The 27,797-nt window shown below is 42.7% G+C and overlaps 3 protein-coding genes across 7 annotated transcripts in view; 2 read left to right on the forward strand and 1 right to left on the reverse strand.

Annotated features, from left to right (window-relative positions):
• Positions 1–25,296, forward strand: part of TMOD1 (tropomodulin 1) — a 103,090-nt gene extending 77,794 nt beyond the window's left edge. The window contains exon 10 of one of the 2 annotated variants that reach the window (XM_059925131.1): positions 24,846–25,296. In XM_059925131.1, coding sequence (XP_059781114.1) covers positions 24,846–24,853 — 8 coding nt within the window. In that variant the 3' untranslated portion in view covers positions 24,854–25,296. Of the gene's footprint in view, positions 1,621–24,845 lie in introns of those variants that run through there. The other variant, XM_059925130.1, reaches the window with a different exon arrangement.
• Positions 458–26,570, reverse strand: TSTD2 (thiosulfate sulfurtransferase like domain containing 2). Of its 3 annotated transcripts, none has more exons than XM_059925128.1 (10): positions 26,243–26,570; positions 22,769–22,981; positions 18,207–18,520; positions 15,734–15,854; positions 10,544–10,669; positions 9,592–9,697; positions 6,291–6,409; positions 5,641–5,799; positions 4,932–5,070; positions 458–3,203 (listed from the first exon to the last, which is right to left on the reverse strand). In XM_059925128.1, the coding sequence occupies exons 2-10, from the start codon at positions 22,931–22,933 to the stop codon at positions 2,866–2,868; spliced, it is 1,587 nt and encodes a 528-aa protein (XP_059781111.1). In that variant the 5' UTR covers positions 22,934–22,981; positions 26,243–26,570; the 3' UTR covers positions 458–2,865. The 3 variants fall into 3 exon arrangements, with proteins under 3 accessions (XP_059781111.1, XP_059781110.1, XP_059781112.1); XM_059925127.1 differs by lacking the exon at positions 26,243–26,570 and adding an exon at positions 26,112–26,236 and having other exon boundaries at positions 459–3,203; XM_059925129.1 differs by lacking the exon at positions 22,769–22,981 and having other exon boundaries at positions 460–3,203; positions 26,243–26,569.
• NCBP1 (nuclear cap binding protein subunit 1) overlaps positions 26,332–27,797 on the forward strand; it is a 41,634-nt gene continuing 40,168 nt past the window's right edge. Inside the window, exon 1 of one of the 2 annotated variants that reach the window (XR_009503720.1) lies at positions 26,332–26,769. Coding sequence is in view for 1 of the 2 variants with exons in the window: in XM_059925123.1 (XP_059781106.1) it covers positions 26,736–26,769 (34 nt within the window). In the remaining variant the exon portion in view is untranslated. The remainder of the gene's footprint in view (positions 26,770–27,797) is intronic. The other variant, XM_059925123.1, reaches the window with a different exon arrangement.

Consider the following 27,797-nt stretch of genomic DNA (forward strand, 5'->3'; position numbering starts at 1 on the left):
TGAGGAAGAGGAGGCTGGCCGACTTGACCGGGCCCATCATTCCCAAGTGCCGGAGTGGCATCTAGTGTGTGCGGGTGCCGACCACGCCTTTGAACTGGACGTGTTCTACTGATAGGCTATGCTCTGCAGTGGAAACCGGAAGGCAGAATGCCGACACAAACCCCGTTGTGGTTCAGTTCTTTACGCACTAAGGTGTTAGGTTCGCTAGTGGTTGTAGTTGAAAATTTTATAAACTATGGTGAATGTGAAGTTTTTCTTTAGTCACAGAAGTTCAGTCCGGTTATTATTTAAAAACTAAAAAGCCCCCGAACTGGCAGACCTTACTGAAGACAATGTTAGAGCAGCAGTGACTTAACCCCAGGAGCCCAGTTTCGGTGACCTTGCTGTGTGGTGTTTCAGGTATATTTAAAATGTGTAACATGAACAAACAGCACCCTCTTCCACGTGGTTTAAAAGCATTATAAAATATTTTATTACAAATTTGATCTTAGCTCTTTAGCAAACAGAACATGTCATCATTCTTTATTAATCCTCTTTTAAATTTTAAGAACCTCAAGATTAAAGTTGCTAAATTGATTTCTGGATCAAGAACACAATTTTTTTCCCCCCAAGAAAGACAAAAAGACTGAAGCCACAGAGCTCTGCCAGGAATCAAAGAACATGAGATTCCTTAAGCTGGTTACGAGGAAATGATAGAAAAAGCCAATGGTGAAGTCTCAAATTTTAAAAACCGTCCTTTTTTTTTTTTAAACCAATTCCAGGCAACAAACATTTCCCTGGGTGTTCTTTATGAACATCTGGGATTTATTTACAATTTAATACTGGAGTCAGAAAGAATTTTTTCCTTATTGAATGCCAACCTTACGGTGGATGTGAAAACCTATGGCCAAATACTTGAAAACACCTTTCTCTGTTGCACAGTGGGCCAGTGCCTTATGTGAGGCACATCACTAGAGAGACAAATTTCTAGTCCATCATGGCTTATGCTTACAGACTTCAACTACCTATCGCATCACTTCTTAGACAAGTCACCGCTGATCTCATGCCTGTAAATTAAGCCTCCAAAGGTCAGTGGTGAAGAAAATCTAGATATTTAAGAAATAGGAAACCTGGCCAAACCACCCAAGATGATTATTCTGAAAATGTAATTTTGGCATTTCTGCCGGATCCCTTAACATCACGTGCATCTCTGAGGATCCAGCAAAAATGTTAAGCCACACTGCCCTTGTGCCTTTTAATATACCACGGTGCCAGTTAAACTAGTATTTCTGTTGCTTGGGGAGTTTTCATGAGTGATTCAGCAAATCTTATGATAAAGGACAAGCCAAAGAGCTGACGAGCACAGACTAAGCTGCAGAGCACTGAGCAGAGAGGCTTTTGGCGAAAAAGGAAAAGTCTTGCACACGGAACTGTAATGATGGGACAGTACAGGGTAACCAGAGGTGGAGCCAGGGCCTCACCACTATGGAGGAGTGTCTACTGAGGCTGCAGATGGGCCCAGGAGTGGCTCCGTGCTGCAGGAACGGCCAGCCCCACTCGGCTTCTCCTTGAAACACAACTGCAGCTGTATTCTGCATCACTGGAAACTGCAATATAATATTAAATCTGTTGGTCTAAGAATGGCTGTGCATGTGTTTCTTGGGACTTGTGGGCCAGGGACATGCGCCTGACATGTTGGCTACAGGCTGGGAAACCACCACAGCAGTGCTGAATAACCTCACACAGCATGTCTTGTATTCTGAGGTGTTCACCTAAAAACTACTGCCCAAGGGTCAGTGTCATCGAGCTAATGTGAATCTCTCAAAGAGAATACTTCAGAGCTAAGAGTGTGGGTATTGGGGAAAGCAGAGGAAACCTCTCACAGAAACCAAACCAATGAAACATGAAAGTGGACCACATCTTTAAGACCATCTCCTCCATCAGAGGAGCTGTTGGTCTAGACTAGGGGTGGCAAGTTTTTTTCTGTAAAGGGCCAGATAGTACAGGCACACCTTGTTTTATTGTGCTTCGCAGATATTTCGGTTTTTACAAAATGAAGGTTTGTGGCAACCCTGCATTGTCAGATGATAGTTAGCATTTTTTAGCAATAGAATTTTTTAATTAGGTTATGCACATTGTTTTTTTAGACATAATGCTATTGCACACTTAATAGACTACAGTATAATGTAAGCACAGGTTTTATATGCACTAAGAAACCAAAAAATTCGCGTGACTCACTTCATTGCAGTGGTTTGGAATCGAATCCGCAGCATCTCCAAGGTACGCCTGGAAATACTGCAGCTTTTGCAGGCCATAATGTCTCTCTTGTAAATACTTAATTCTGCTATAGGTCATATGTAAATGAATGGGTGTGGCTATTCCAATAAAACTTTATTTACAGAAGGAGGTGGGCCAAATGCCATAGTTTTCAGATCCTGGTCTAGTGCTCTGAGGCTAGCAGAGAAGAGAGAAGGGTAGGGGTGGATGGCAGATTGACCTAAGGGGCCTGGTTCCGAGGAGTCCACTTCCAGGGCCACAGCTTTCACATTCTACCATCAGGACAGACAGGTTTGCTGATAAGAAAAATGACTACTCCCAGCCCTGCTGCATGGCACAGAAAGGGCATGACCTGGTCACCAGGCTCAAGGCTCTCTCCCTCAGCAGCTTTGGGATCCTACACAGCTCACCTTTTTCTGTGCTCTAGCATCTTCTGAGTCAGAATGTCTCCGGTAAGAGGTCAGCAACCAACTCCATTTTCCCTCCTCTTGTGAAGGACAGGTGGCCAACATGGTGACCAGTTGGCCATGGTGGCTCTGGCAGCACTAAAGTTCCCTGTTTCTCTGCTGGAACAGCCCTAATATTCTCCAATACATGGTCGCCCCAAACCTAGCTCTGTGAAGGCTTGGGGAAAGGCAGATGGGGCCGCTCATGTAAGCATGGCCCATCCTCATCATCACCTGGCCTGGGCTCCGGGCTCGCAGGGAGTCGCCCCTGCTGTAAGAGCTCCCTGGGTGCGCGTAGCCGTCGGGCTGTACACTCGCATTCCTCTTTAAAGCTGCTCTGGGCTGGGCTTGCAGCCTGCCTGCTCCCTTTGTCTTGACACGTAACACAACAGGCTGTGAATCCTTGTCCTTGGCAGGCAGGGCAGGTCAAGACGAGCTGCCGGCACTGGGGAGTGGAGCACAGTTTATACTGGTCCCATGGGGCCCCACAGTATGAACATTCTGGGGAACAAAGAAAAGCCTTGTTATAAAGACACATGAGCACACATCTGTACACACACACACGTACGTGTACATACACACACATACGTACCACATGCACACGTAGACGCAATTCTCCAGTTCCTAAATATAACCCTTAGCTCATCAGCATCTAATGTATCCTTTTGGGTCTGAGGAAGGTTTCTAAATAGTGTAAGTCTCCTGTCTTCTAACAGACAAGGTTCCCCCACCCCCACCTTTTTTGGGGGAGGTTGCTTCTGGGAATTGTCTTCTGATTCCAGCATTCACTGACCCATTTTTCTTTTTCTCATTTAGAAAACAGGCAGTAACGTTTCTCTCTTTCATTAACTAGTCCAAAGCTGGCCAACCACCCTTTGTTGAATGGTCTTTTTCCTTTAGATCATTCCCTTTTGCACTGGGAGACAACACGCCTGAATACAGATAATCCCACATTGACATTTGGCTTCTCCAGTCCACATTCCTCTTCCCCAGGCCTGAAGTTCTCCTGCTTTTGCCAGGGGACACTTGGCCACACAACTCCTAAAACTCACATTATCTACTTTCTCGGCCCCTTTTCCCTGCTGACCTCCTATCACCATTGATAACATCATTCTTCAAGTCTCTTTACCTAGCTTATCTAAGCTACCTTTGGGCCCTCTCTCTCCCCTTTCTGCTCCATCTAGCTCCATAAGAGATCTGAAGTTGCTCCCAGTAAGACACAAATATAAGACCATTAAAACGAATACAAAGATCAAGAAGAAAGGGGAGAGGAAATCAGACTCCCACCTTATTCATTATCTGAGTGTTAATTCAATCTCAGCCCCTGATCACAGGAGTTCTAGAAAATTCTGACAGCCACTAGGGTTGTCTGCCTGTGATCTTTCCCGTTCAAAATGGTGGCATCCAGGGGGAGGATCCATTTTTCTTTAGGATTATTTCCATCCTTCTTTTACTGACTGCCCTCATCTGGTACCATATGTTAGTGTGGACTCCAAACTACAGTCACACCACAGGCTTCCTGTAGCCATCCCTGCCTCCTGCCTTGGCCCTAGGCTCAGCTCCCGCCTTGGAATGCCCCACCCACCACTCGAAAGTGCATACCACATGTGTCCACAGACCATCTAACTAGGGGTTCTTTTACTTGTGCCATGAATTTACTTGACAGTCTAGTGAAGACTATTCTGTCTTAGAAAAATGTTTTTACAATCCATAAAATAAAATGCATAGGATCACAAAGGAAACCAATTACATAGACTACAAAATAACGAAATATTCTTTAAAGTCTGGGATACAGTAAAATACTTATTAACACATTCTATAACAAGACTTAGTGATGAGCCTAATAACTATTTCCATTTTGAAGCAATGATGAACATAAATGCTATATTGAAATATTCACAGCAGCTGTAATATATGAAAATACTGTGATTTCTAGTGATAACAAAGTCACAGGTACATCTAATACTACTGATTTGCTGCTTACATTCGTAATTGAAGGAAGTACTATATTTAGTGAGGGGTTATGAAACTAAAGATAAAATTATTTTCCATTCCAAATTCTGTCTGCTCCACTGCTGCATCTCCAACTCTGTTAGGAAATAGTGGTACTATGTACTCCTTTTCCCTTGCTTTATTCTTCAAGTAATCAGTACTGGTCTGTCTTCCAGAAGGTTAATACAGAGGGTATGTCTGATCATGAATTTAGGTTCTGAGTCTGTGCTGACCTACCTGACACTATGTCACTGTTGAAGGATAAGGCATAACGCTCATCAAAGACAAACAACTTCCCTTTGTAAAAACCAGCAGGAAACTCCTCCAGGTACTTGTGGATGCCACCCTTGAGCTGGAACACTTCCTTGCACACTCCCTATGTGTGGAAACACAAGAGGAAATTTGAGGAGACTAGCAGAGACCAGTAGGAAGCTCCACAGAGGAGCAGCATGTGGTAGGAATGCCGAAATGGGGCTCCTGGCTCCCCCTGCGGGACACTGAAGAACTGCTGACAAAGGGGGCAACGAACCAACTGGCAGATCTTGCCTACTAGGGTGATGGGTGAGGACAGCAGTCAGGGCCTTCACTCTCTAGATCCTGGGAAGCCCAACTATTTTTGCTGCTCCCTAAATATAGGAAGACACCTGTTAGGACATGTAATGTTACTGAATTTGCTCTTCTCAGGATCAAGCAAAAGGATTAGGAAAAGGGAGATAATCTTTCCCTTTTGTACTTGATGAGTCGCTAAGATTGTTGAGTGCTTTTCACATCTTGAGATTTAAGAACTTGAGATTTTATACTTAGAAACTCTGTGCTGGGGAGAATAATCCCTGGCTGGCTGGGCGTGGGAGAGGGGGTGAAGGTGGGGATTGGAAAGTTCCACACACGCTGTGGGTGCAGCCTTCTTCACCTCCATGCCTGCAGTGCCCTAAGGGTGGTGACTCACCTTGGCTTTGAGGTAGGCTGAACCCCGCTCACAACGGATGCCCCCAGTGCAATACATCAGCACCCTCTTCTCTTTGAAAAGTTCTAGATTTTCATCAACATAGCTAGGGAAGTAACTGAATTTCCTGATGTCTGGGGCTAAGCAGCCCTGGAACCGTCCCTACAATACAGGAGCAGCAGAAAGAAAATGATCAGAAAAACATACCTGGTAAGAACAAAGCTGCTTTCTGCATCAAACACCACTCCCCACCCCTGCCTTGGCAAGGAAGCACTTGCTCCCTGCTGTTTTCATCCCACACGCTAGCCTTTCAAACTTCAAAATCTGGAACTTAGAAACAAGGCTGGTGGGCTGTGGGTCACCCATCCAGAGACCTCAGGGGAACTGGAGAGGCTGCCCAAAGCAAACTTGACAAGATCCTTGACACATGTCAGGGGTAGGCATATGGGAGCCAGAAAGTCCATTATGTGCCAAGATGTCTTTAATCCATATTTTCTTAGACTTTCTCACCAGATTCTGAGTTTGAAGTCTTGGGTTTTCTCTGATGCTGCTAGTAGTGGGAGGAGAGCCACTGACTCAGCCACAGATGGGCACACGGCGTCCCCTTCAGAAACATGCTATGCTGTGGGAACTCAGTTCTGGTTCTTACTTACTATTTTGCTTTCATAGAAGTTTCTGCAGTCCAGTAGGATAGTATCACTTTCTTCTTGATTTGCCTGAGACAGAAACTTTTCTACTTCTTTATGAAATTCACCTGGGGATAAATGGAGTCCTAAAACCAAACAAAAAAATCAGTTAAAACAAAACAAAAACAAAACCCAGTTACAACTGGCCCAGCCCGATGACTTCCATTTGCTTTGTTTCTCCCCACCTAAACCTTTCCTCTCATAATTACAGTTACATCTGAAAATGACACTATCTGATGATCATAATGAAAGAATTTAGTAATTCCATGTATTCTCACTCTCCCTCCTCCTAAGATGAGCACTGTGGAGACCTGGCAGTTTAGAAATAATTAGAGAATTCTGCATCCTCATACTTGGCCTAACCCAATAATAAAAGCCAGACAGAAGGGATATAAACTGCCATGTGGGTTTTTGGGTCCATGTTATGGCTAGTGTTCTATTGTCATTGTATATGGAGGAGCCTGGGCATGTATATGCTTGACTACAGGCTTTATAAACTGTTCTATACCAACGTCAAGTCCAAGGCTAAGAACCCTGGCACAGGCAGGTGTGAGCATATGGTTATGGAACAAAGTTGGAGTAAGTTTTTTAAAAATACAAAAGAGTAAGAAGAATGTGTCTAAGTTTGTGTGCATGAGTAAAAGAGAAAAGGGCAGGGGGTGCTGACAGCAGGAATGAAATATGAGAAAGAAGGCAAGAGAGAGAAAAGGATGGAACGCTAGAAGAAGGAGGAGAGAAAGGAGATGAAGAAGATACGTAACATACAAGGAGACTAAAAGGAAAGAACCTGTCCGGTGGGGCCCTCTGCCTTCTCTACTCTCTAGGATAGAAATACTCCTGTATCTTTAGGGTCCAGACATCTCAGTAGTTTGTGAGGAACTTCTGGTGAATTTGGCCACCATACCTCATGGGGGGGGGCGCGCGCTCTGGTCCTTGAGTCACCACTCATGATAGAGCCTGACAGCTCCACTCAGGGGTAATCCCAACAACCCCCTGAAACTGCTGGGTACCCAGATCGGGCTGGAGACCCAGAGCACGGCCAAGGAATCTGGATTCCTACCTGCCCAACCTAGGACTGCAGGGAGAATGTAACAAGGCCAGATTTTATATAAGTTACTGTCACATAATTACACAGTCACCAAAACAGTGGGGTGGAAAGGGAGGTTGAAAACTGTGATGAGAAGCATGGAAATCTGCTAAGACTTCTCCTTACACGGAGCTGCAGGGAACCCAGCCTGTTCCCGCTGCTGCTATTACTGTGGCTACTCTCCTGGCCCTGTGGAGGCCTGACCAGAGAGTGACTCACATGAAGTGCTTAAAAGAAGTGCCTCCAAACAACTTGGCTCAAATGAAAGCAGCAAAGCACTGCCTGGAGCCCACTCTCCCCTAAGCTCCAGAGCAAGGTCCTATAGCGCCAACAAAGAGCTGTTTGTGGCCATCCTGCCTTCTGCCAAGGGAGGGACACTAAGCAGACACGGCCCTTTTTGGCCCTTTTCTCCTCATACATGAGTCTCTTTTCCCGGATGCTTGTATCTTACTCTCATTTCCCTCTGGTTTAACTCTTAGCCTTCTTTTTAAATATTTACATGTTAAAAAATGAACATAGACCCAGCCAGAGCTTTCTGTTTCCTGATGAAAGGAGACAATACTACCTATGAAGTAGACTTGGGGGGAAAAAAAGGAAAGAAAGAAAAAAGGAAATCAAACCTGAACCTGATCAAGTCTCTAGACATGAGCTATCTAATATGGTAGCCACAGGGACTTCCCTGGCGGCCCAGTGGCTAAGACTCTGCGCTCCCTATGCGGGGGACAAGAGTTTGATCCCTGTTCGGGGAACTAAGACCCCACATGCTGCACAGCATGGCCGAATAAAATAAAATTTAAAAAAAAAAAGAAATAAATAATATGGTAGCCACTAGCCACATGTGGCTAATGGGCACTTGAAATGTGGCTTGAGATGTGCTGTAATAAGGGTGACACAGATGCAGGATTTCAAGGACTTAGTATACCAAAAAAAGAGTAAAATATCTCATTAATAATTTTTTACACTGGATACAAGTTGAAATAATATTTTGGCTACATTGCATTAAATAAAGTATATTATTGAAATTAATTTCACTTGTTTCCTTTTACTTTTTAAAATGTGGCTACTAGAAAATGTAAAATTCCCCTGTAGCTCACATTATATTTCTATTAGACAGCACTATTATAAATCTAACTACAGTTCATAGGAAATACAGAGGACAGAAGAACATCCCACAGAGATGCAATCAGCATTATACTGATTGTGGGAAATGCTATAAGCAAAATGATCTAATTCCTTCAAAAAATAAACTGCAGGGGAAAATAAAAGATGGAAGTGACTCTCTAGGTTAAAAGGGACTTTAGGAGACATAGTGATCAATCACAATGAGTGGACCTTACTTGAATCCTGACAGAAACAAACTTAAAAAAGTATGAGCTAACTGGGAATTTTAACCACTGGCTGGATATTTGATAACATTAAGAAATTGCTGTTAAAATGTTTTAGATGTGATGATGGTTTTACAATTATTTATTTTTTAAGAAACCTTTATCTTTTAGAGATGTCTACTAAAATAGTTATGAATGAAATGACATGACATCGGGATTCTCTTCTAAATGATCCAGGATGGGAGAAGGGGGTGGGGATAGATCAAAGTTGGCCATGAGTTTATAACTGTTGAAGCTGCGGGAGAGGTACACAGGAGTTCACTGTACTGTTTTCTCTATTTTTTTTAATGTTTGAAATTTTTCATAGTAAAAAGTAAAACAAAACCAAAAAACCCAGCCAAACAAATGTCTTTCAACCATCTACGGTACCCGTGAGGGAGGGGCAAAGAGAACATTCTAGAGCACTTGCAAACAAACTGCTTTGGTGTTGAAAGCCACTTGCTTCCTGTAGCAAAAAGTCTGTGTTTTATTCAGTTGATGAACTATTTACAAGTAATAATTACACGCTTTCCAAATTGTTATCTTTGGAAAGAAAACAACTTCTTGCCAAACCATCACCAAGAAGAATAACTAAGCCAAGTCATTCTAAGCAGTGAGTCTCCAATCACCAGAGCACCAAAGAGAAGAACCAGTTTAAGCACTGAATGACCCAAGTGTTAGCCACCCCACAGATATTCTGAAGAGAGAACTCATCACAACTCTCGCTGATCAGAATGTCTAGCTTTCACATTTGTCTCTATATTAAGATTTGTCCCTATGAAGAAAAGGAAAATGTTTCTTCTTAAAGCAAGCATACCAGGCTTCTTATAGGAGATCTTACTGGGACTGATCCCCATGGGCACAATCTCTTCAAACACACCAACACGCAATTCTGGAAAACAGCAAGCTCCTCCTTTGCTGGTCTAGCCAATGAGAAACAAAACAGAATACAGTCTTTCTCTCCCATCTCCAGGTATAAGATATTTATTCAGTTAAATTATCTGGAACATTCTATGCTCTAACTCCCTTTTCCCACTGAAACAGTTGTTCCTAATTTGAGGTTTCTTAATACTTCAGCTACCCTATTATTACACAACAGATTTAATTCTTATATTTGGCACTTATTTATTGTGTATCTACCATGTGCAGAAATGTCAAATTGAAAAGGTGTTTCTATAGCAATAAGCATTTAACTATAAAACTGAAACACCACTGAGCAATTTCAACATGTAAGATTACATCCCAGCTTTTGTTCAGGAGCTACGACCTTTTCTTTCCTTATCATCATCACCAGCACTAACACCAGCAAGGTAATTCCCACCACCTCTATCACCCATGATGCTAAAGCATAAAGTCACTCCAGCAAAGCAGCTCTCTTGGGAGAGCAATAGCTTTATTCCCTGTGTGGTGTGAAGTGCTGATCTGATCCCACCAGGTTTACTAAACACGTAGTGATCCTCTGATACAGCCAGGTGGTCTCTCAAATGAATAAACACGGCTAAGCTTGAGAGTTTATAGAATGTATAAGCTGTAACGTCCTTATTCTATAAAAAAGGAGACCAAGGCCCATGATCACGTGGCGACGTGGTGGACGAACTGGAATGAACATGCTCCTTCTCCTGCACTGCCTCGGGACCTAGCAAGAAAAGGGTGTTCTGTCCAGCACTGCTTACTTCTCTACAGTGATCCTCTTCATAGCCTGGAGTGGGAAGAGGCACTGAAGCAGAAGCAAATGGCTCTCGATCCATTTCATTTTCAATTTCTCTTACCTTAAAATCGTCCTTACACAGATAATCCTTAAACAATGGGCAGGAAAGCATGACTTCTACATAGAGTCTGGTGGCCAATTTGCTTCCACCCACTGTCCCATTGATTCCTTCTGTAGCAATTCGAACCTGAGACACAAGACGGTGAGAGAAAGGGAATGCAGGCTGTTCTTAGCTCGGTTCAAATCTTTGCAGGGCAGAACAGGTTCATGTGTGTCAATGAGTTTAACAGGAAAAGCAGAAACATTGCTGTGGACACCAAAGTGTTACCACACACAAGATGCGTGTAGTTTTCTAAAATGGCACACTGCCCATAGTTCAGACGAGGTACTCAGTTAACGTGTGCTGAACAAGAGAATGAAATGGATAGAACAACTGGAAAGCCCCATTTGCTATGGAGCTCCAGCTGTCCAATGGCCAAAACTTAAATTCAGGTCAACAGATGTAGGATCAGGATTCAGCTTTGCCACTTACTTGCTAAGTGACCCTGAGAAAATTAATTCTCTTCTCTGAACCTCAATTTCTTCATCTTGATAAAACAGATGAAAAAGAATCAACAATGAAAAAACTGCTGTCCTCAAGTCCTAATGCACAGAACACATCTGAGGGCTGGGAATGCACGAGAGCACATCTCTGCACAGTGTTGGAGGTAAAGCCCACCACTGCAAACCCACCCGTTGGAATACAAATTCCAGGAGGAGCTTGTGTCTCTTTTGTTCTTTGTTGCATAATCAGTGCCTAGAGTAGTACTTGCCACACAGTAGGCATTTAATATGTATTTGCTGAGCAAATGAATGTGTATCCAAATCTGAGGCTTTTTGGCTTCTCAAACCCTCTGTTCTCTTTGAAATGCTTCACTGGTTAGGGAACATTAAAGCCTGGGTTAAGGCCTCTGCCTTCAGAGGCAATCCTCTGGGGGGCCTGCAAAGTTACTTGTTCTGGTACCACAAAATCCTCTGGATAAGTTTAAAGATGGATCATCTCTAGACAGAGCTAGCTTTCTAGAGAAAAGTAAGAAAGTGCAACACTGTATATCATGGTATTCTCTGGAAAGAGATGTAATTTAAGTCAAGGTCCTATATTGTTACCACTTTGTTATATATTGTTATTTATATAGCAATGATACCTACCAATGCATTAGAATTTGAAAAATTTTAAAAGCTCCCCTTTTATTAGGGCCTAGGGAAGATACTTCGTTTGTTGCCTCACTTGATTCAATTCTTTAGGGCATGGATATAAATGGGATTCATTTCACAAGCCAGGGCCAACTCACTAGTAGTGGCTCTCCAGAGTTCCATGATGAGCATTCTGAGTCACATCCAGTCTCCTTGAGAAAGAGGAGCGCAGTCTATTGAAGCCTGTTCTGGGCTGGGAGAGGAAAGTAGGAAGCATATGCCATCTCTGCTGTACAGACTACTGCACCTATTACCGACTCGTATATTTTTAAGGGACAACATAGAAAAATAGAGCTGAACCAGCGTAAGGGTCAGGAAATCTACCCTAAAACTGTCTCTGACGGGGGCAAATATGATGAAGAGGTACATACTTCTGTGTACCTGTCTTCTGAGTAGGTCAGAAGACCCTTTCCTATGCTAATCTCAGAACCCAAATAAAAGACAAGCACAGGCACTCCCTAAATAGCTGAGGCAGAGCAACCTCTAAACTCATGCACTAGACTTCCAACTTCTGTTGAAGGATTCTTCAACTGAAACCTTCAAAGTAGCTGCTAGGTGAGGAAGGCCTTATACCTCAGAGATGAAGAGCAATAGTTAGCATTTATTGAGTACCTAGTATGAGACAGGAACTTTACATTATACTACTGGAAAGTAGATATCAAAATTCCCATTTGACAGAAAAGGAAACAGAAGCTTAAGGAAATCAAGTAACTTGCCCAAGGGCACAAAGTTGGTAGGTGGTAGATCTGGGATTCAAAAGCATATCTTATTGGGTCCAAATCTTGTAATTTTTCCTTTCTAAAGCCTCTAATACATCCCCCAAATTTCTTGAGGCAGTAAGAAATGTATAGCAAAGGGATCAGAAGCTTCTTTCCATAATTCTAGAATTTTCAAGTTCTCCTCTTTCCCTACAAATGCCAACATTCTGCCAAATCTCCTACCAACACAAAACTTGAAAACTTGGCTGAAGCCTTAAAATTTAGACCTAAGATCCAGGCAGGTGCTGCCACCTTGTGGGTAGAGACCCTCACTGCTAGGTCCCCTTGGGCTGGGCCAAGAATAAAAATCGGCCCCAAACCAAGGAAACAGATTGATTTCCTATTTTGTAGGCTCAGGTTTACTGTGAGAGAATATCCATCTTTCAAGGTGTTCTCTAAATAGAGATGGTGATAAACGTATATACGCCACAAATGTTTACTAAATTTTTTTTTTACAATGCGCCAGCAATTGTGCTAGGAATTGGGTCATAGTGGTTAAAAAATAAATAGTTTTTGCCCTTTGGGAGCTTACAGACTTAAGGTAGGTCACAGATATTCAGATAAAAGTCACAGACTGACAAGTGCTATGAAAAATCACTGCAAGATGCAATGAAAGAGTGTATGTGGAAAACTGAATTTAGATTAAAGGTCAGGAAAGATGTCTTTGAGGAAGTGTCATTAAAATTGAGAACTGAAGATTGATTAAAAATTAGATAGGAGAACCCGAGTGGGTGTGGGAGAGTTCCTTGAAGAGAATTTTCTTATAAAAAGGCCCAAAGGCACCAAAAAATCTTTGTGGGCTCCAAGAAACTGAAAGGCTATTTTGCTGGAGTGTAATGAGTAAAGAATGGTATCAGATAAGTGGAAAAGGTGGAAGGGGCCAAATAATGCAGGCAACTAAGGGCACGTTAAGGATTTGGGTTTTACTCTAAATGCACTGGATAGCTACTGAAAGACTGTGAGGAGGGAGGGAGGGAGATGATTTCATTTACCTTTTAAGATCATTCTGGCTGCTGTGTGGAAAATGATTAAGTGTGGGCAAGGATGGAAGAATGGAGAGTAGTCTGGAAGCTGCTGAAATGAACTAGGTAAGAGAGGGTGGGGCTTGGTTTAAGGTGGTGGAAGACAGAGTGAACGGAATCAAAGGATATTTTAGAGGCAGAAATGGCAGGACTTGGTGATGAACTGGTCTGGAAGCTGCTGAAATGAACTAGGTAAGAGAGGGTGGGGCTTGGTTTAAGGTGGCAGAGACAGAGTGAACGGAATCAAAGGATCTTTTAGAGGCAGAAATGGCAGGACTTGGTGATAAACTGAATGAGGTAAAAGAAGCTTTCAGTCGCTATCTATAAAACAACATGGGTGTGAAAAATATCACTGACTGATCAAATAATTGCCTTAGGGAATTAAAACCTAGGACATGTGTGGGAAACATTAGGCCTAAGACAGTACAGCGTCATAACCAGAGATGATCTCAGAGGGAATCTAGTTCACTTCCTTTTCATTTAAAATTTTAAAATACATATGTACACATATGTGTGTGTGTGTGTGTGTGTGTATATATATATATATATATGTATGTAATCATCGAGGATTTGAAAAAAAAAAATCCATAGTCCTATCACGTAGAGATAATCACAACTAACATTTTGATATTTACCACTCCATCTTTTTACACACACGCTTGTGGTTTTGTTACAAACATACATTCATCCTTTTACTCAACATTCTCCAAATATTTACTGTCTGCTATGTGCTAAGCCCTGTTCTAGCACTGACAATATATCAATTGATTAACAAAGTTCCGTACTCATGACGCTTATATTCTACAAGGGAGATAGATTATAACAAATTAAGCAAAGATTGTACTCTCCAATAGTAGTAAACTTTTTGAAATTCTTTGAGCAGAAGGGAATAGAAAGTGATGAGATTTGGAGAGAGACAGATTAGAATTCTCAGGAGATAACATTTGAGGGGAGATCTGAAGTGAGGAACAAGCCATGTGAAGATCTAGGGGAAAAAACATTCAAGAGGGAAAGGAAACAGCAAATGTCAAAACCACAAAATGGCAAAAGACTGACATGTTCTAAGAAAATTAGGAAGCAACTTGATATCACACCTATATGTACAGTTCTATAAAATGTTTTTCCAGTTAATATATTAAGAACATTTCCCCATGCAAGGGGTCAGCAAATTATGCCTGCTTTTACATAGGTTTTACTGGAATATGGCCATATCTGTTCTTTTACATATTGTTTACGGTTGTTTTCATATTGCGACACCAAGTTTGAGCAGCTTTTGTGCAAAGCCTAAAATATTTACCATATGGCTCTTTAAGAAAATGTTTGCTGATCCCTGGTCTATGCCTTTATGTAGTCTTATAAAACACCATTTTTTAAAAATTGAAGTATAGTTGATTTACAATGTTGTGTTAATTTCTGCTGTACAGCAAAGTGATTCAGTTATACATATATATACATTCATTTTTTAAATATTTTTTTCCATTATGGTTTATCATAGGATACTGATTATAGTTCTCTGTGTTATACAGAACGTTACTGTTTATCCATTCCATATATAATAGCTTACATCTGCTAACCCCAAACTCCCACTCCATGCCTCCCCCAATCCCCTCCCCGTTGGCAACCACGTCTGTTCTCTATGTCTGTGAGTCTGTTTCTGTTTTGTAGATAGGTTCAGCTGTGTCATATTTAGATTCCACATATAAATGAAATACGGTATTTGTCTTTCTGACTTACTTCACTTAGTATGATAATCTCTAGTTGCATCCACATTGCTGCAAGTGGCATTACTTCGTTCTTTTTTTATGACTGAGTAGTATTCCTTTGTATATATGTACCACATTTTCTTTATCCATTCATCTGCTGATGGACATTTAGGTTGTTTCCATGTCTTGGCTATTGTGAACAGTGCTGCTATGAACATCAGGGTGCATGTATCTTTTTGGATTAGAGTTTTGTCTGGATATATGCCCAGGAGTAGGACTGCAGGATCCTATGGTAGCTCTATTTTTAACTTTCTGAGGAACCTCCATACTGTTTTCCATAGTGGCTGTACCAACTTACATTCCCACCAACAGAAAACATCATGTTAATAGCTGTTTAGTATTCCACTTAAATGCCTAGCAGGAATTTGCTAATTTCTAAGAACCCAACTGGTGAATCCTTCAAGCACAGCCTCTGCAAACTAAGTTGGAGGCAAGATGAGTCCAGTGAAGGATAGGGTGTGGGAGAAGGTGTTACCTTGCCTGTGAGGTGCAGGTGCTGACACAGAGCTGTCTGCCAGGCACAGATCCAATCAGGATCCTCCAGGTCACAGTAGCAGTAAAAAAGTAGCACCTCCCCTTCACCATTGCCCTGGCCACTGTAAAAAGAAAACCACAGGGGAAAAAGCATTTCAGTCACTGGCATAAGGAAGACACAATTCATAAGTATACCCAGGCAGAATCAGAAGAAAGGCCTAATGGAGCAACTCATGCCTGCCTTTGCTCCTAACTATCATTCTCCTCCTGACATGAGAAGCAACTCCTGTCTGTATTTGCTCTAAAGAAGACAATACCTGCACTGAACTCCTTCCTTTATAAAAAGTGAGCTTACTTTGATTTCCTTGTTTAATCATCATATCCATGAGATAGGTATTAATAACCCCTTTTCACAAGACAGCTGGAAATTTGAATCCATTCTGGCTTATACTCTAACACAAGGCAGTATCTGTTTTGAATCTCTCTCTGTACAGAAAGGTTTCACTTCCATTTTTTCATGTAATCCTGTTACCCATGAGACAGGTTATTAGCATCCCCATTTTATAGCCGAATAAACTGAGCCCAATTCATCCCAGGTGAGACAGCTACAAAGTGACAGTCAGGACTGGAACACCAGTCTTCTGACACTAGAACCCATACTCTTTCTACTGCACTGTGCTGACTTAAACTAACTAGTTATGGGACCTGGGCGGGTGTCTTATCATCCCTGAGCCTTGATTTCCTCATCTGTAAAACTGGAGGACTGAAATAAACTGCATTTCTCAAAGTGTGCTCTGAAGCTGTTCTATGAAATCACATGTCTGAGAAATCCTGCAGATAATATCTCCCCTTTGAGAGTCACAGTGAAAGCCCCTCATCTATTGAAGGCTCTGGGCAGTCCTGCAAAAAAGAACATTTTAACCTAATGCTTCCCAAACTTAATTGTCTTTAGCATCTCTTTTCAACACCTGATAGCATCCTCCAGAGCTAGTGTTGTACAGACATATTTTAGAGAATGATATAACAGATGATAATTAAGGTCCCATCCAGCTCTGGTATCTGTGACTGTCTCATCAGTGCCCTCTTCATATTTCAGGGCCTAGTCTCCGAAACCTGCTTATCTATTTCAGAGCCTATCTATTTTCCTTTCTCTAAATTCCTGTCATGAATTACTGTCTGAGCCATACAACTGTCTAAGTGATAATTATATAGCCTGTCTTGTACCATCTGCTAAATGTTTCATGTATCCTTTTCTTTGTCTTTCTAACTAAAAAGCAGGGCCATACAGAAATGAAGAGACCACATTTGTATAGCACTTTATAGTTCACAAGTGCTCTTACCATCATCATTTGATATAATTCATATAGCAATTCTGTGAGGTAGGCAGAGCAGGCGTTATTATTCCAGTTTTAGAGGCGAGAACATAAAGGTACAAAGAATTTTAGTGACTAGCTCAAGTCTGACTCCAAGTTCAATTCTGTTTCTAACTTTCTCTTCCTCTTTCTGATAAACAAAGGGAACTGGCATAACACAGGTGACAAAAATGTATCAAATTTGGGCATTTTCTAATCACCAAATAGTTTAGGAATTGCTTAAAATCAGAAATCTGTCCTCTAGAATTATGTAATATTATGATTTGGTGAGGTTTTCAAAGGCGGATTTAAACTTCTAATCCTATGCCTCAGTTCTAAAACTTAACATAGGGACTTCCCTGGTGGCACAGTGGTTAAGAATCCACCTGCCAATGCAGGGGACACGGGCTCAAGCCCTGGTCTGGGAAGATCCCACATGCCGCGGAGCAACTAATCCCAGAGGCGCCACAACTACTGAGCCTGCGCCCTACAGCCTGCACACCGCAACTACTGAGCCCGCATGCTGCAACTACTGAAGCCCATATACCTAGAGCCCATGCTCCGCAACAAGAGAAGCCAGTGCAGTGAGAAGCCCGTGCACTGCAACGAAGAGTAGCCCCCGCTCACCGCAACTAGAGAGAAAGCCCGTGCGCAGCAACAAAGACCCAACACAGCCAAAGATAAATTTAAAAAAATAATAATAAAATAAAATAAAACTTAACATACTTTCTAAAACATATCCAGCTCAGAAAACCACATTTTGCAACAAAAACCCCTTTTTAAGTTCTGACATTATTCAGGGTACAGGAATCATTAACATTTCTGGGCCTTCTGATTTCTCTTTGAAAAAAATACAATTTTCTGTTCTTTACCTCTGCCTAGAGAAGATAAGATGTAGGATGGCTTCCAAGAAACCCGGAGAACACTGTCAGCTGTGCGGGTATATGCTACCGCATAGGCTATGGTCTTCTATTATACATAGAACATGTTTATTGGCCTAGTTTAGGCGGTAGAGAAATTCTGTGCCTTACGGATTTGCCATTTTAGTGGATGGGTGGTATCTCACTGTGACTGGAAAAACATTTTTTAAATTAAACGAAAGGTACAGAATGAAATTCTTACCTTATCAGCTCATCAGGGCTAAAGCAGCTTATATCAGGGAGCCAAGCAGACACTTCATGGCTATGGGTAAGGTCTTCTTTGAAAGGATTTCTTTTGTCTGCAGACTTAAGAGTCTTTGAGGTGCTTGATGTCACAGTCAGCTGCTTTAAAACAGAAGCAGTCTCATGGTAAATCTCATCAGCATGTTGTGTTGCCACATGTCTGTGGATGCTGGTCTGGTCTGTGAATAGTTGCTGACAGCATTTCCACCATTTTTCTTTATACTCAGAAGGAGGTGCTGGAAGTTCTTTAGTTTTGACAAAAAGGGCAAACGCCTGCAATTAAATTTCAAATATGTCACTGTTAAATAACCTTAGGTTTCAGGCTAGAATGAAAGTCTCATGAAATCCCTTATCTTTCCACAGGGATTTCTAGTTTTACGTCCTACTGTTCTATAGAAGAACTTCCTGAGAGACTGAACTTCCTCCAAAAAGGAAATGGTCAAGGAAGTTGTGGAATATACTTACTATGGAATATTAAGCAGCCAGTTTTAAATTACATGGGAAAATATAATATTAAATGAAAAAAACTGGATAAAATTTGCTTATACAGTGTAATCTTAACTACATTAAAAAGTACATTGAAAAAGACTGGAAAGACTACCAAAATGTTTTGATTTGTATAAAGTGGATTTAGGCTAATTGTTAAAAAAAATTTAAACAGAAGAGAAAATTATGGATGCACCATAACTCTTTTAACCCATTCTAAATGAGCGAGCTTTTTTTGTTTCCAATACTTGCAGTTATAAGCAATGGTGAACGAACATGCCATGCACACATCTTTCTATACGTCTTTAACCATCTACTTAGAATAACTATTAAGAAGAAAGTTTTGGAGGTGAAGAAGCGTAAAATTTTAAGCTGTGAGAAATAGTGACTACCTGGAAAATCATACCAATTTATACACTCACCAGCAATGCATGGGGGTTCATTTTATCCACAGCATTTTTATCAGTATTTAATTTTTGTCAATATTTTTAATATTGACCCAAATAAAAGGCAAAAGAAATATCCTGTTTTTACTTGCGTATCTTTGATTTAAGGTTGAGTATTTTTTCATATTGATTCGATGTTCTTTTCTAGCTTACCTGTTAATATCTGTTGCCTATTTTTCTACTGTGGCATTTATCTTATCTTCTTACTGATTTGTAAGCGGTTTTAGTGACCTTTTGTTGATCATAGTTATCCAAATTTGTTTCCTAGCTTGTCATTCATTTTTCAACTTTGTTTATGGTGTTTTTTGATGTATAAATGGAAGCTAAATGGTATCTATGATTATCAGCCTTTTTTCAAGGCTGAAAAAAATGGAAAGAAAGGTATTTTTACATATATGTATGTATCTATATATATTTTAAACAATTCTCTTAATGCATCTGAAGACTACAGTACAGCACCCAAAATTGGGCACTCTGAAGGATAACAATTATAAATATGGAGCATCACTTTTGGACCTTCCTCAGTCTGTACACAACCATATCTGGACTGTCCCAGACTGAAGCAGGATGGGGTCGTCTGCAATTACACTGCAGGGCATTTTTTAGCCTCTCCTACAGTTAATCCTTCTGTATAGGCAAAAAAGAGAAAGAGAGATGGTGTGTATGTCAACTTAAGTGTTTCTTTGTATTATACTTAGAACTAAGGTGTATGCATCCAAGGCCTCATTATCATCGAGGCCTCAAAAAGTCATGGTCCTTAAAGAAATACTATATAAAATCGGAATTTTTTCCTTCTTTCCTCCTTCGTCAAAATGCCAGCAGGCAGGCCTGAGCAAGATGGGAGGCCCAGTGTAAATGTGGCCTGCTGCTGGTCTTTTAGGGCCTCGTGAACAAAGCATTGAGGATCCAGCAGCAGCTAGGGCCCGTGTGGGGTCTGTTCAAGAGAGATGCAGGCCAGGGCTTCCCTGGTGGCGCAGCGGTTAAGAATCCGCCTGCCAATGCAGGGGACACGGGTTCAAGCCCTGGTCCGGGATGATCCCACATGCCGCAGAGCAACTAAGCCCGTGCACCACAAATACTGAGCCTGGGCTCTAGAGCCCGCGAGACACAACTAATGAGCCCCCCGTGCCACAACTACTGAAGCCCACGTGCCTAGAGCCTGTGCTCCACAACAAGAGAAGCCGCCGCAGTGAGAAGCCCGCGCACTGCAACGAAGAGTAGCCCCTGCTCGCTGAAACTAGGGAAAGTGCGTGCACAGCAACGAAGACCCAACGCAGCCAAAAATAAAATAAATAAATTTTTTTAAAAAGAGAGACAGATAACTTCTCTAAAGAAAAAAAGAGAGAGAGAGATGCAGGCCAGAGCTAGGAAGGCAGCTCGGAGGTGGGTGAGGCCTGTGTGGGGAAGGCAGGCCCTGGTGGAGGAGGCAGCTTGGCAGAGTGGGAAGACTGCATACAGGGAATAAGCAAGTAAGTCAATATATTGCGACTAAATGGAGCTAGGTTCTCCACCAATATGAAAAGGAGAGAGAGGGAGTTCCCTGGCGGTCCAGTGGTTAGGACTCCACGCTTTCACTGCCGAGGGCATGGGTTCAGTCCCTGGTTAGGGAACTAAGATACTGCAAGCTGCACAGCGCAGCCAAAAAAAAAACTGGAGAGAGAATAAACCTTGTGATGTTGGAATGGAACTGAAAGTAATGGTACGAACTCATTTGATTTACACTGATATAAAAGTAAATATAAAAGTATGTGTATGATACATATGGATGTATGTGTCTTCATCTATATATATTCCTAGCTCCGTCCACCAGAGGTCCTGGGAGAAGCAACACCTTAGAAGCAGTGCGCTCACCTAGCCCCCAGGTTTTGGTTTTTGACAATTCTCCACTAGAAAGAACCAGGTCTCCTTGAAGAAATGTCTGACTCCAGGGATGAGACAGGGAAAATACTAGATGACCCTGAAACATCTTGTTGAATTAGAAAGTAAGGAAATGCTCAAAGAATGATGAGGGCAAGTCAAAAAGACATAGATACTAGCTTGAAGGGGCTCTCAGCCAAATCTGAGATAATCTGAACATCAAAATAAATAATTATAGTAATGGATTATAGCCCACTGAATAAAACAGAATTCTTGAATACACACTGATACAAATAAACTGGGAGGAAAGAAAGCTCTTCCTTACAGAAGAATGCCAAGTAAGAAATCTAGAAGGAATGAAGCAATTAGAAAATCACCATTTAGAAACCATCACAGTAATAATTCAGCAAAGAAACATCAATGGATCTAAAACTAGTAGATGAAATTTGGTTGAGGAACAGGCTATTTACATAGTCTCAAAGTATTTCCCCCCAAATACTGAATAATTAAAAGGGAAAAAATAATTTTATAGCAAAGAAATCCGACAGGCACTTCCTTAATCAAGTACCCAAAATTAACATTGCCAGTAATGGGACAAATTGGCACTGACTGCATGACAGAACGCAGCCAGAAGAACACAGCATCTCTTGTGCGGCAGGCTTATTAACAAAGCCATAACTTGAATCTAATCACAAGGAAACATGAGTGAAAATCATGAGATGTTCTACACCATAACTCATCTGTAATCTTCAAAAATGTGACAGTCATGATTTCAGGGAAAAAAATGAGAAAGTGGTCCAGATTGAACACTTATGAGACATAACCACTAAAGGTAACATGTGACCTTAGAGTGGATCTGTAAAAGCCATTTGAGGCAACTGATGAAACATGAATGGAGCTGCTGGGCAGAGGGGAGATGGGGGTCCTCTGTACAATTCTGGCAACCTTTCTATAAGTTTGAAATTATTGCAAAGTAACTTAAAAAAAACTTTCTGTACCCTTTGGGTTTCATTTTCAAGGAAATCTGTGTGAGATGAGGGCAGAAGGGTGGTAGATAGGAAGTTATAAGCAGAGACATCTATTCTTCATTGACATGGAGCCAATATAAGGTGATTTTGCAGAAGAGGGACAACAGATTGGAGGTAAGAAAACTAAGTCTCAATTGCACTTCCTCAGTCAAGTCATTTTCCTTTGAGCTTCAGCAGGTAGAGGGTTTAGTCAATGATCCCTAAAAAAAGAATAAATGGCATAGAAGAATAGCATCCATACCACCCCTGTAACCCAATCCTCAGTAAGCCTGCAGCATTCTGGGCTGCTCTGCTCCTTCTCCCAACCAACGGAGCCCTGCCAGCTGGACCGGATCAGGAGTCTTAGACAGCAGTTGCCCTAATGCCCGTCTGTTCTCCTTATGACTAGGTTTCCTGGGTTCCTGGGATTCTTCCCATAACCCTAGGTGGGAAAAGGAATCCAGCCCATCTGTCTAGGATCTGTCCTCAAGTACTCCACCATAAATAAGTGTTCCAGAGCCACACCTTGCCTATGATTCTCCTTTGCCTGGCACTGAACTAAGATTACTGGCTAATGGCTCTGACTAGACCTTACCTTGAACATGGCATCAGTCTAGCGTCTCACTAGCCCTCCACTCCCTGGAGGAAAACCTTGATGAGCTACTTCTAGGTATATCTACATTAACTATACCTACATGATCCTGAAACATCAACAGCAATTTTACCTTTTTCTTTGCAAATGAGTATTTCTTCTTTGTACTGACATCTAACTCTGCTTTGATACTGCTACTGGGATTGATAAGACTTGTGTCTTTCAAATCAAGGTCTGAAAACCTTAAAACACAGGCCTCCAGGTCATCTCCTTGGTCTGGTGAAGTGGAAGAAGGCATCTGGTTTGGTTCCAGCAGTGAGGCAGACTCCTTTCAGTTAACTATCTCCTAGGAAGTAAGCAAGGGAAAAACAACGTCCAAGTCTTTGATTACTACTTGAAGTAAACTTGAAGCTAATCAATCATGCAAATGAGCATGGGCCCAAGTAGCTCAAGCTATCCATCCATTCATTTACTTGTCCATCCAAGAAATATTTATTTAGCACCAATTCTATGCCCAGCACTGTTCGAGGCCCTGGAGATATAGCAGTGAATGAAACAGAAAAAGTCTGTGCCTTCTTAGACCTCACTTTCCAGTGGGGAGAGAGAGAAGGTAAACAAATGAATAAATTGTTTTTAAAAAATAGATGGTGAAAAGGGCTATGATGACAACTAAGCAAAGTAAGGAGACAGAGTCACCAAGGGGTTCTTTAAAACTCAGAGGGTAGGTAAAGTCCTTCTGAGGCAGTAGCATTTCAGCAGAAACCTGAATTAGAGGGCAAGCCATGCAAACATTTAGGGAAAAAGATACCAAAAAAGCACCAGGTGCAACCAAAATCAAGCAAGCTGCCTGTTAGTACCTTCAATTATAAATGTTTTGTTCTTTTTTGTCCCCTAATTTTTGAGCTGGGCAAATTCCCTTCCTTAGAAGAAATAACTACCAAAAGAGCCTCATTTTAATGAGCCAGAAGAAATATACAAACTGCTACTGTGGCCAAATCTTGTCAAAATGGACACAGTACAACCAACATGTTGTTTTTTTTGTAAAGCAAATGTTACAAGTGACAAATGTGAAGAACATGAAAGACTGGGGAAAGCGTGGGCTTCGGATTGTGGTGCAGCTGGGTGCAAGTGTGTGAACCTGGGCAGGATATTTAACTTTTCTGAGTTCTAATTCCCAAATGTGTAAAATGGAGATGACAGTATCTACCTTGCAGGACTATAGTGAGGACTGGAAAGGACTATGTAGCCTTTGACACATACATAGTTCCCCTACCACTCTAGGCTCATCTAAGACAACACTCTCCCTCACGTATCCTATTCTGGCCATGCTGGACTTCCCCTAGTTCCGCAAACGAGCCCTGCTCTCTCTTGCCTCAGGGTCTCCACACATGCCTTTCACACCACCCCAAAATGACCTCCCCTCACTCTAAACCCTCTTTCAGTTCTCACTTTAACTTATTTATATATTCTTAATTATTATTTGTGGGGACTTTGCTATGTGCCTGACAGATAAAACAGTGATGCGGATGCAGGTCTTAATGAAACTGTTAAGGTCCTTGTTAACTTGGAGCTTATGTTATAGTAAGAGAAGAGACACTACGTAAACAAAAAAACATGAAAATATCAGTGATAAGAGCTACTGCTTCTCAGTTTTCTTTGTTGCGGATCCTCCTTATCATCCCAACCTCTAAATGTTCAATCACTCTATCTACACTCACCTTTGAGGTGATCTTCATCTAGTCCCAGGGTCTTATAAACTATATTTACTTCAGAATAATTGGGCAAGGGGAGATAATATAGGTAAAAGTAGATGGGACATTAGTTGGTAATTGCTGAAGCTGGTTGATAAAGTCCATGGGGGTTCATTATATAAATTCCTCTACTTCTGTAAATGTTTGAAGCTTCCATGAAAAAATTAAAAAGGGAAACAATCATAAAGGAAATTTTATGTTTAGAACACTATACGCTAAATGACTCCAAATTTGTATCTCCAGGCCAGGCCTCTCCCCTGAACTCCAAATTCACATAACCAATGTCTACTGGATAGCTTCAGCTGGAAGGCTAGGAGGCTGTTCAAATGCAACTAACTGTTAAAACCAAACTCTTAACTTGCTCTTCCTCAGTCTTCCTTACCTCAGTAAACAACAATTCCATTCTTCCTGTTACTCAGACAAAAAAACTTTGGGATTCTCATCTCCTTACTCTTTCAGACTATTGAAAAGCCTATCAACTCTGCTTTTGAAATACAATGACATCAGACCACACTGTACCATCTTCACTACCAACCTCATTCAAGCCATCATTTCTGGACTGAATTACTGCAGTTGCCTAACTGCCCTGCTCCTGTAGAAGCCACAGAGGTAACTATTAAAAAATAAGTCAGATCGCCCTCCAAAGGCTTCTGAATGTACTAGGATAAAGTCCAAGGTCCTTACAAAGCCCCTTCCACCACCTCCCTAATATTATCTTCTCCCACTTTTGCTCACTACCTCTGATTGCACTGTTTGCTGGTTCCTGAATGGGTCATCAGCACTGAGAAAGCAGGGGTTTTCCTTTGTTCACCTCTGCATCCTCAGCATCTAGAACACTGCCTGGCACACAATAAATATAACATATTTGTCAAATTAAATAAAGAGTGATTGGTGGCCAGGGAAGCCTTCACCAAGGGCCTGATGTTTGAGCTGAGACCTAAATGACAAGGAGCTATCCATGCAGACTTAGGAGCAGAGATATTAAGACAAAGGAAATAATGAGTATAAATTCCTCAAGTGGGAACGAGCTTGACTTACTGGAGGTACACAAAGAAAGTCAGAGGGGTTGGAATACAGTGATGAGAGAGTAGAACCCTGTAGGAGAGGTTATGGAGTTTTTTTTGCCACAAAGCTGTAAACAAAGGAATAACGTGATCTGCTTCTGGATAAGTCCGGAAAGTAGAGTCGGCCGGGTCTACCGATAGATTGTTCCGTAGGAAGTGAAGGAAAAGGACCCAAGAATGACTCCTACCTACATTTTTGGATTAAGCAATAGAATGGATGGTGCCATTTACTGAAATGGGTAAGACGGAAGGAGGAATAAGGCCAGGAGAGTGAAACGTAAGTTCCATTTCAGACGTGTGAAATTTCAGATGGCCATGGACAAGGCAGTTAGATAAGCAGCTGTGGCGCTCATCGGAGATGTCAGGGCGGGAGATATTCACATACACGTATGGAGGTATCCAATAACTACTGAAAATATTACTAAAGCAATCACCCGTTCCTTCCTAAACAACTCGGAGGCGCGAGAGGTCAGATGACGGCCAGAGGGTAGCCCCGGAGTAGCAAGCTCACACTAGGGAGGGTCTTTCTGTCCCCGGGCCGGCTAGAGCGGCGCCGCCTCCCACCCGGGCCCCACCCCGCGCGCCGGGCCTGGCCCAATCTCTCCGCCCAGCTTTCCCAAGCCGGCAAAGGCCCGGAAGTGGGAGAAAGATGAGCACGTACCCGCCTGTCCAGATCCTTTCTCAAATCTTTCTTCACGGAAAGGTCTCCGCCTAGCAACTGTCACCGCTCACTGCCCTCGCACCTCCAGCCCCAGCCTGTGTTTACGTAGGAAGGAACGCCGGGCACCTCACCTCACTCCGGAAGTCTAGGCCGTTAGCGAAAGGGCCGCCGGGAAAACCTCCGAGAGGCCCAGTGGGAGGGTCTGAAGTGGAGGCGGGGACTAGAGCGTCCTTCCTAGACCATTGGCCTACTGGCGTGGCTCGCGGCCGGCGGGCTCGGGCTGGCTGAAAAGGCGGTGATCTCCGCGTGGCCCCGGAAGGACTTTGTGGGAAGGCGGGCGAAGGAAGCAGCCGAGAGGCGGAGGTAGCCCGAGAGGGCGGTTGCGTGCGGACCAGACGCCTGCGGCCTGGTGAGCTTCCAGACGCCGGCCCTCCCGGATCCAAGCCTGCCGAGCCACCAGGCCACCTCTCCCCCTTGTGCTTCCGGGAGCCGTCGCGAGCGAGTGCGCCTGCGCGACGGCCACTCCGCGCGCCTCACCGCTGTCCTCGCGCCGGCCGGCTGCCCGAAGGTTCCTGCTGCGCTTCCCGCCCGGCGTCTCGGCTCGGCGGCGCACCGGCGTGCGGCATGTCACGGCGACGGCACAGCGACGAGAACGATGGTGAGTGCCCTGGGCCCGGCCGCCGAGGCCGCGCCCAGGAGGGGTCGAGCTTTGGCTTCTTTGGTCTTCGGGTCTCGAGCGAAGGGATGGGAAGCCCTTACCCTCGGGAGCGTTCGAGGAGCCGCGGAGAGAAGCGGGTGGTACAGCGAGAGTGTGGCCGGGCGACTTCTGAAAAGCCCCTGCTTCTCCCCGCCCCACCTCCTTCAGTCGTTGGCCGAGGAGCGGCCTGGTGGACCCCTGGTCTCTAAGGACTCTTCAAGATTTGTCCCTTAGCACCGCCGAGCAGGGAAGTACACCTGTGTCTGTTCCGCCGCCTCTTAGGGATAGTGATAGGGACCCACTCATCCCCGTGTCTCGTTTTGACCCTCAAACTGTACCTAAAAAGGGCTCTCAGAAGACGAGAGACCTGATGAATCGCAATCTGAGCTCTGTCCTGTACCGGTCATCCGTCGTTTTGCCTTTTTTCAAGCGGCAGGGAAAGAAATCGGTTTCTTATCCACACCCAAGAGGTCTCTAAAAAAAAAGATGTACGTAGGTTGTTGTGTTAGATTTTGAACTGGCCGTAAGCATATTTCCCTCGTGTAAGAAAAAGTGCCGGAAGACTAACTGGAGAGCTCGTAGAGATTTAGATCTAAATTCCCATCTCCATTTGCATGGTTGGGCTCATGGGGATCATGGAGTTGCCATCATAAAAACCAAGAATAATTTTGCTAGTTAAAAATAGAAAAGGTGCTTACATTACAAAAATCAGTCAAGAACACACATCCAAAAAAAGAAAAACTAACAGTAATTCTGTTATTAATATTTTAGGGTATTGTTCTTTGAAAAGATTGTAGTGTAGTGGTTAAGAGGCCAGACTTTGGAATCAGAGGGCTTAAGTTCAAAGCTGGACCCTGCCATTTACTTTGTGATCTTGCCCAGGTTATATCACCTCTTTAAACCTTAGTCTGTAATACAGAAGTAATGATACATACCTCTTGGTTTTGTGAGGATTAAATGAGGTAACACGTGTGACTAATTGCGCATGA

The sequence above is a fragment of the Balaenoptera ricei genome, chromosome 6, assembly GCF_028023285.1.
Source record: "Balaenoptera ricei isolate mBalRic1 chromosome 6, mBalRic1.hap2, whole genome shotgun sequence".
Classification (NCBI taxonomy): domain Eukaryota; kingdom Metazoa; phylum Chordata; class Mammalia; order Artiodactyla; family Balaenopteridae; genus Balaenoptera; species Balaenoptera ricei.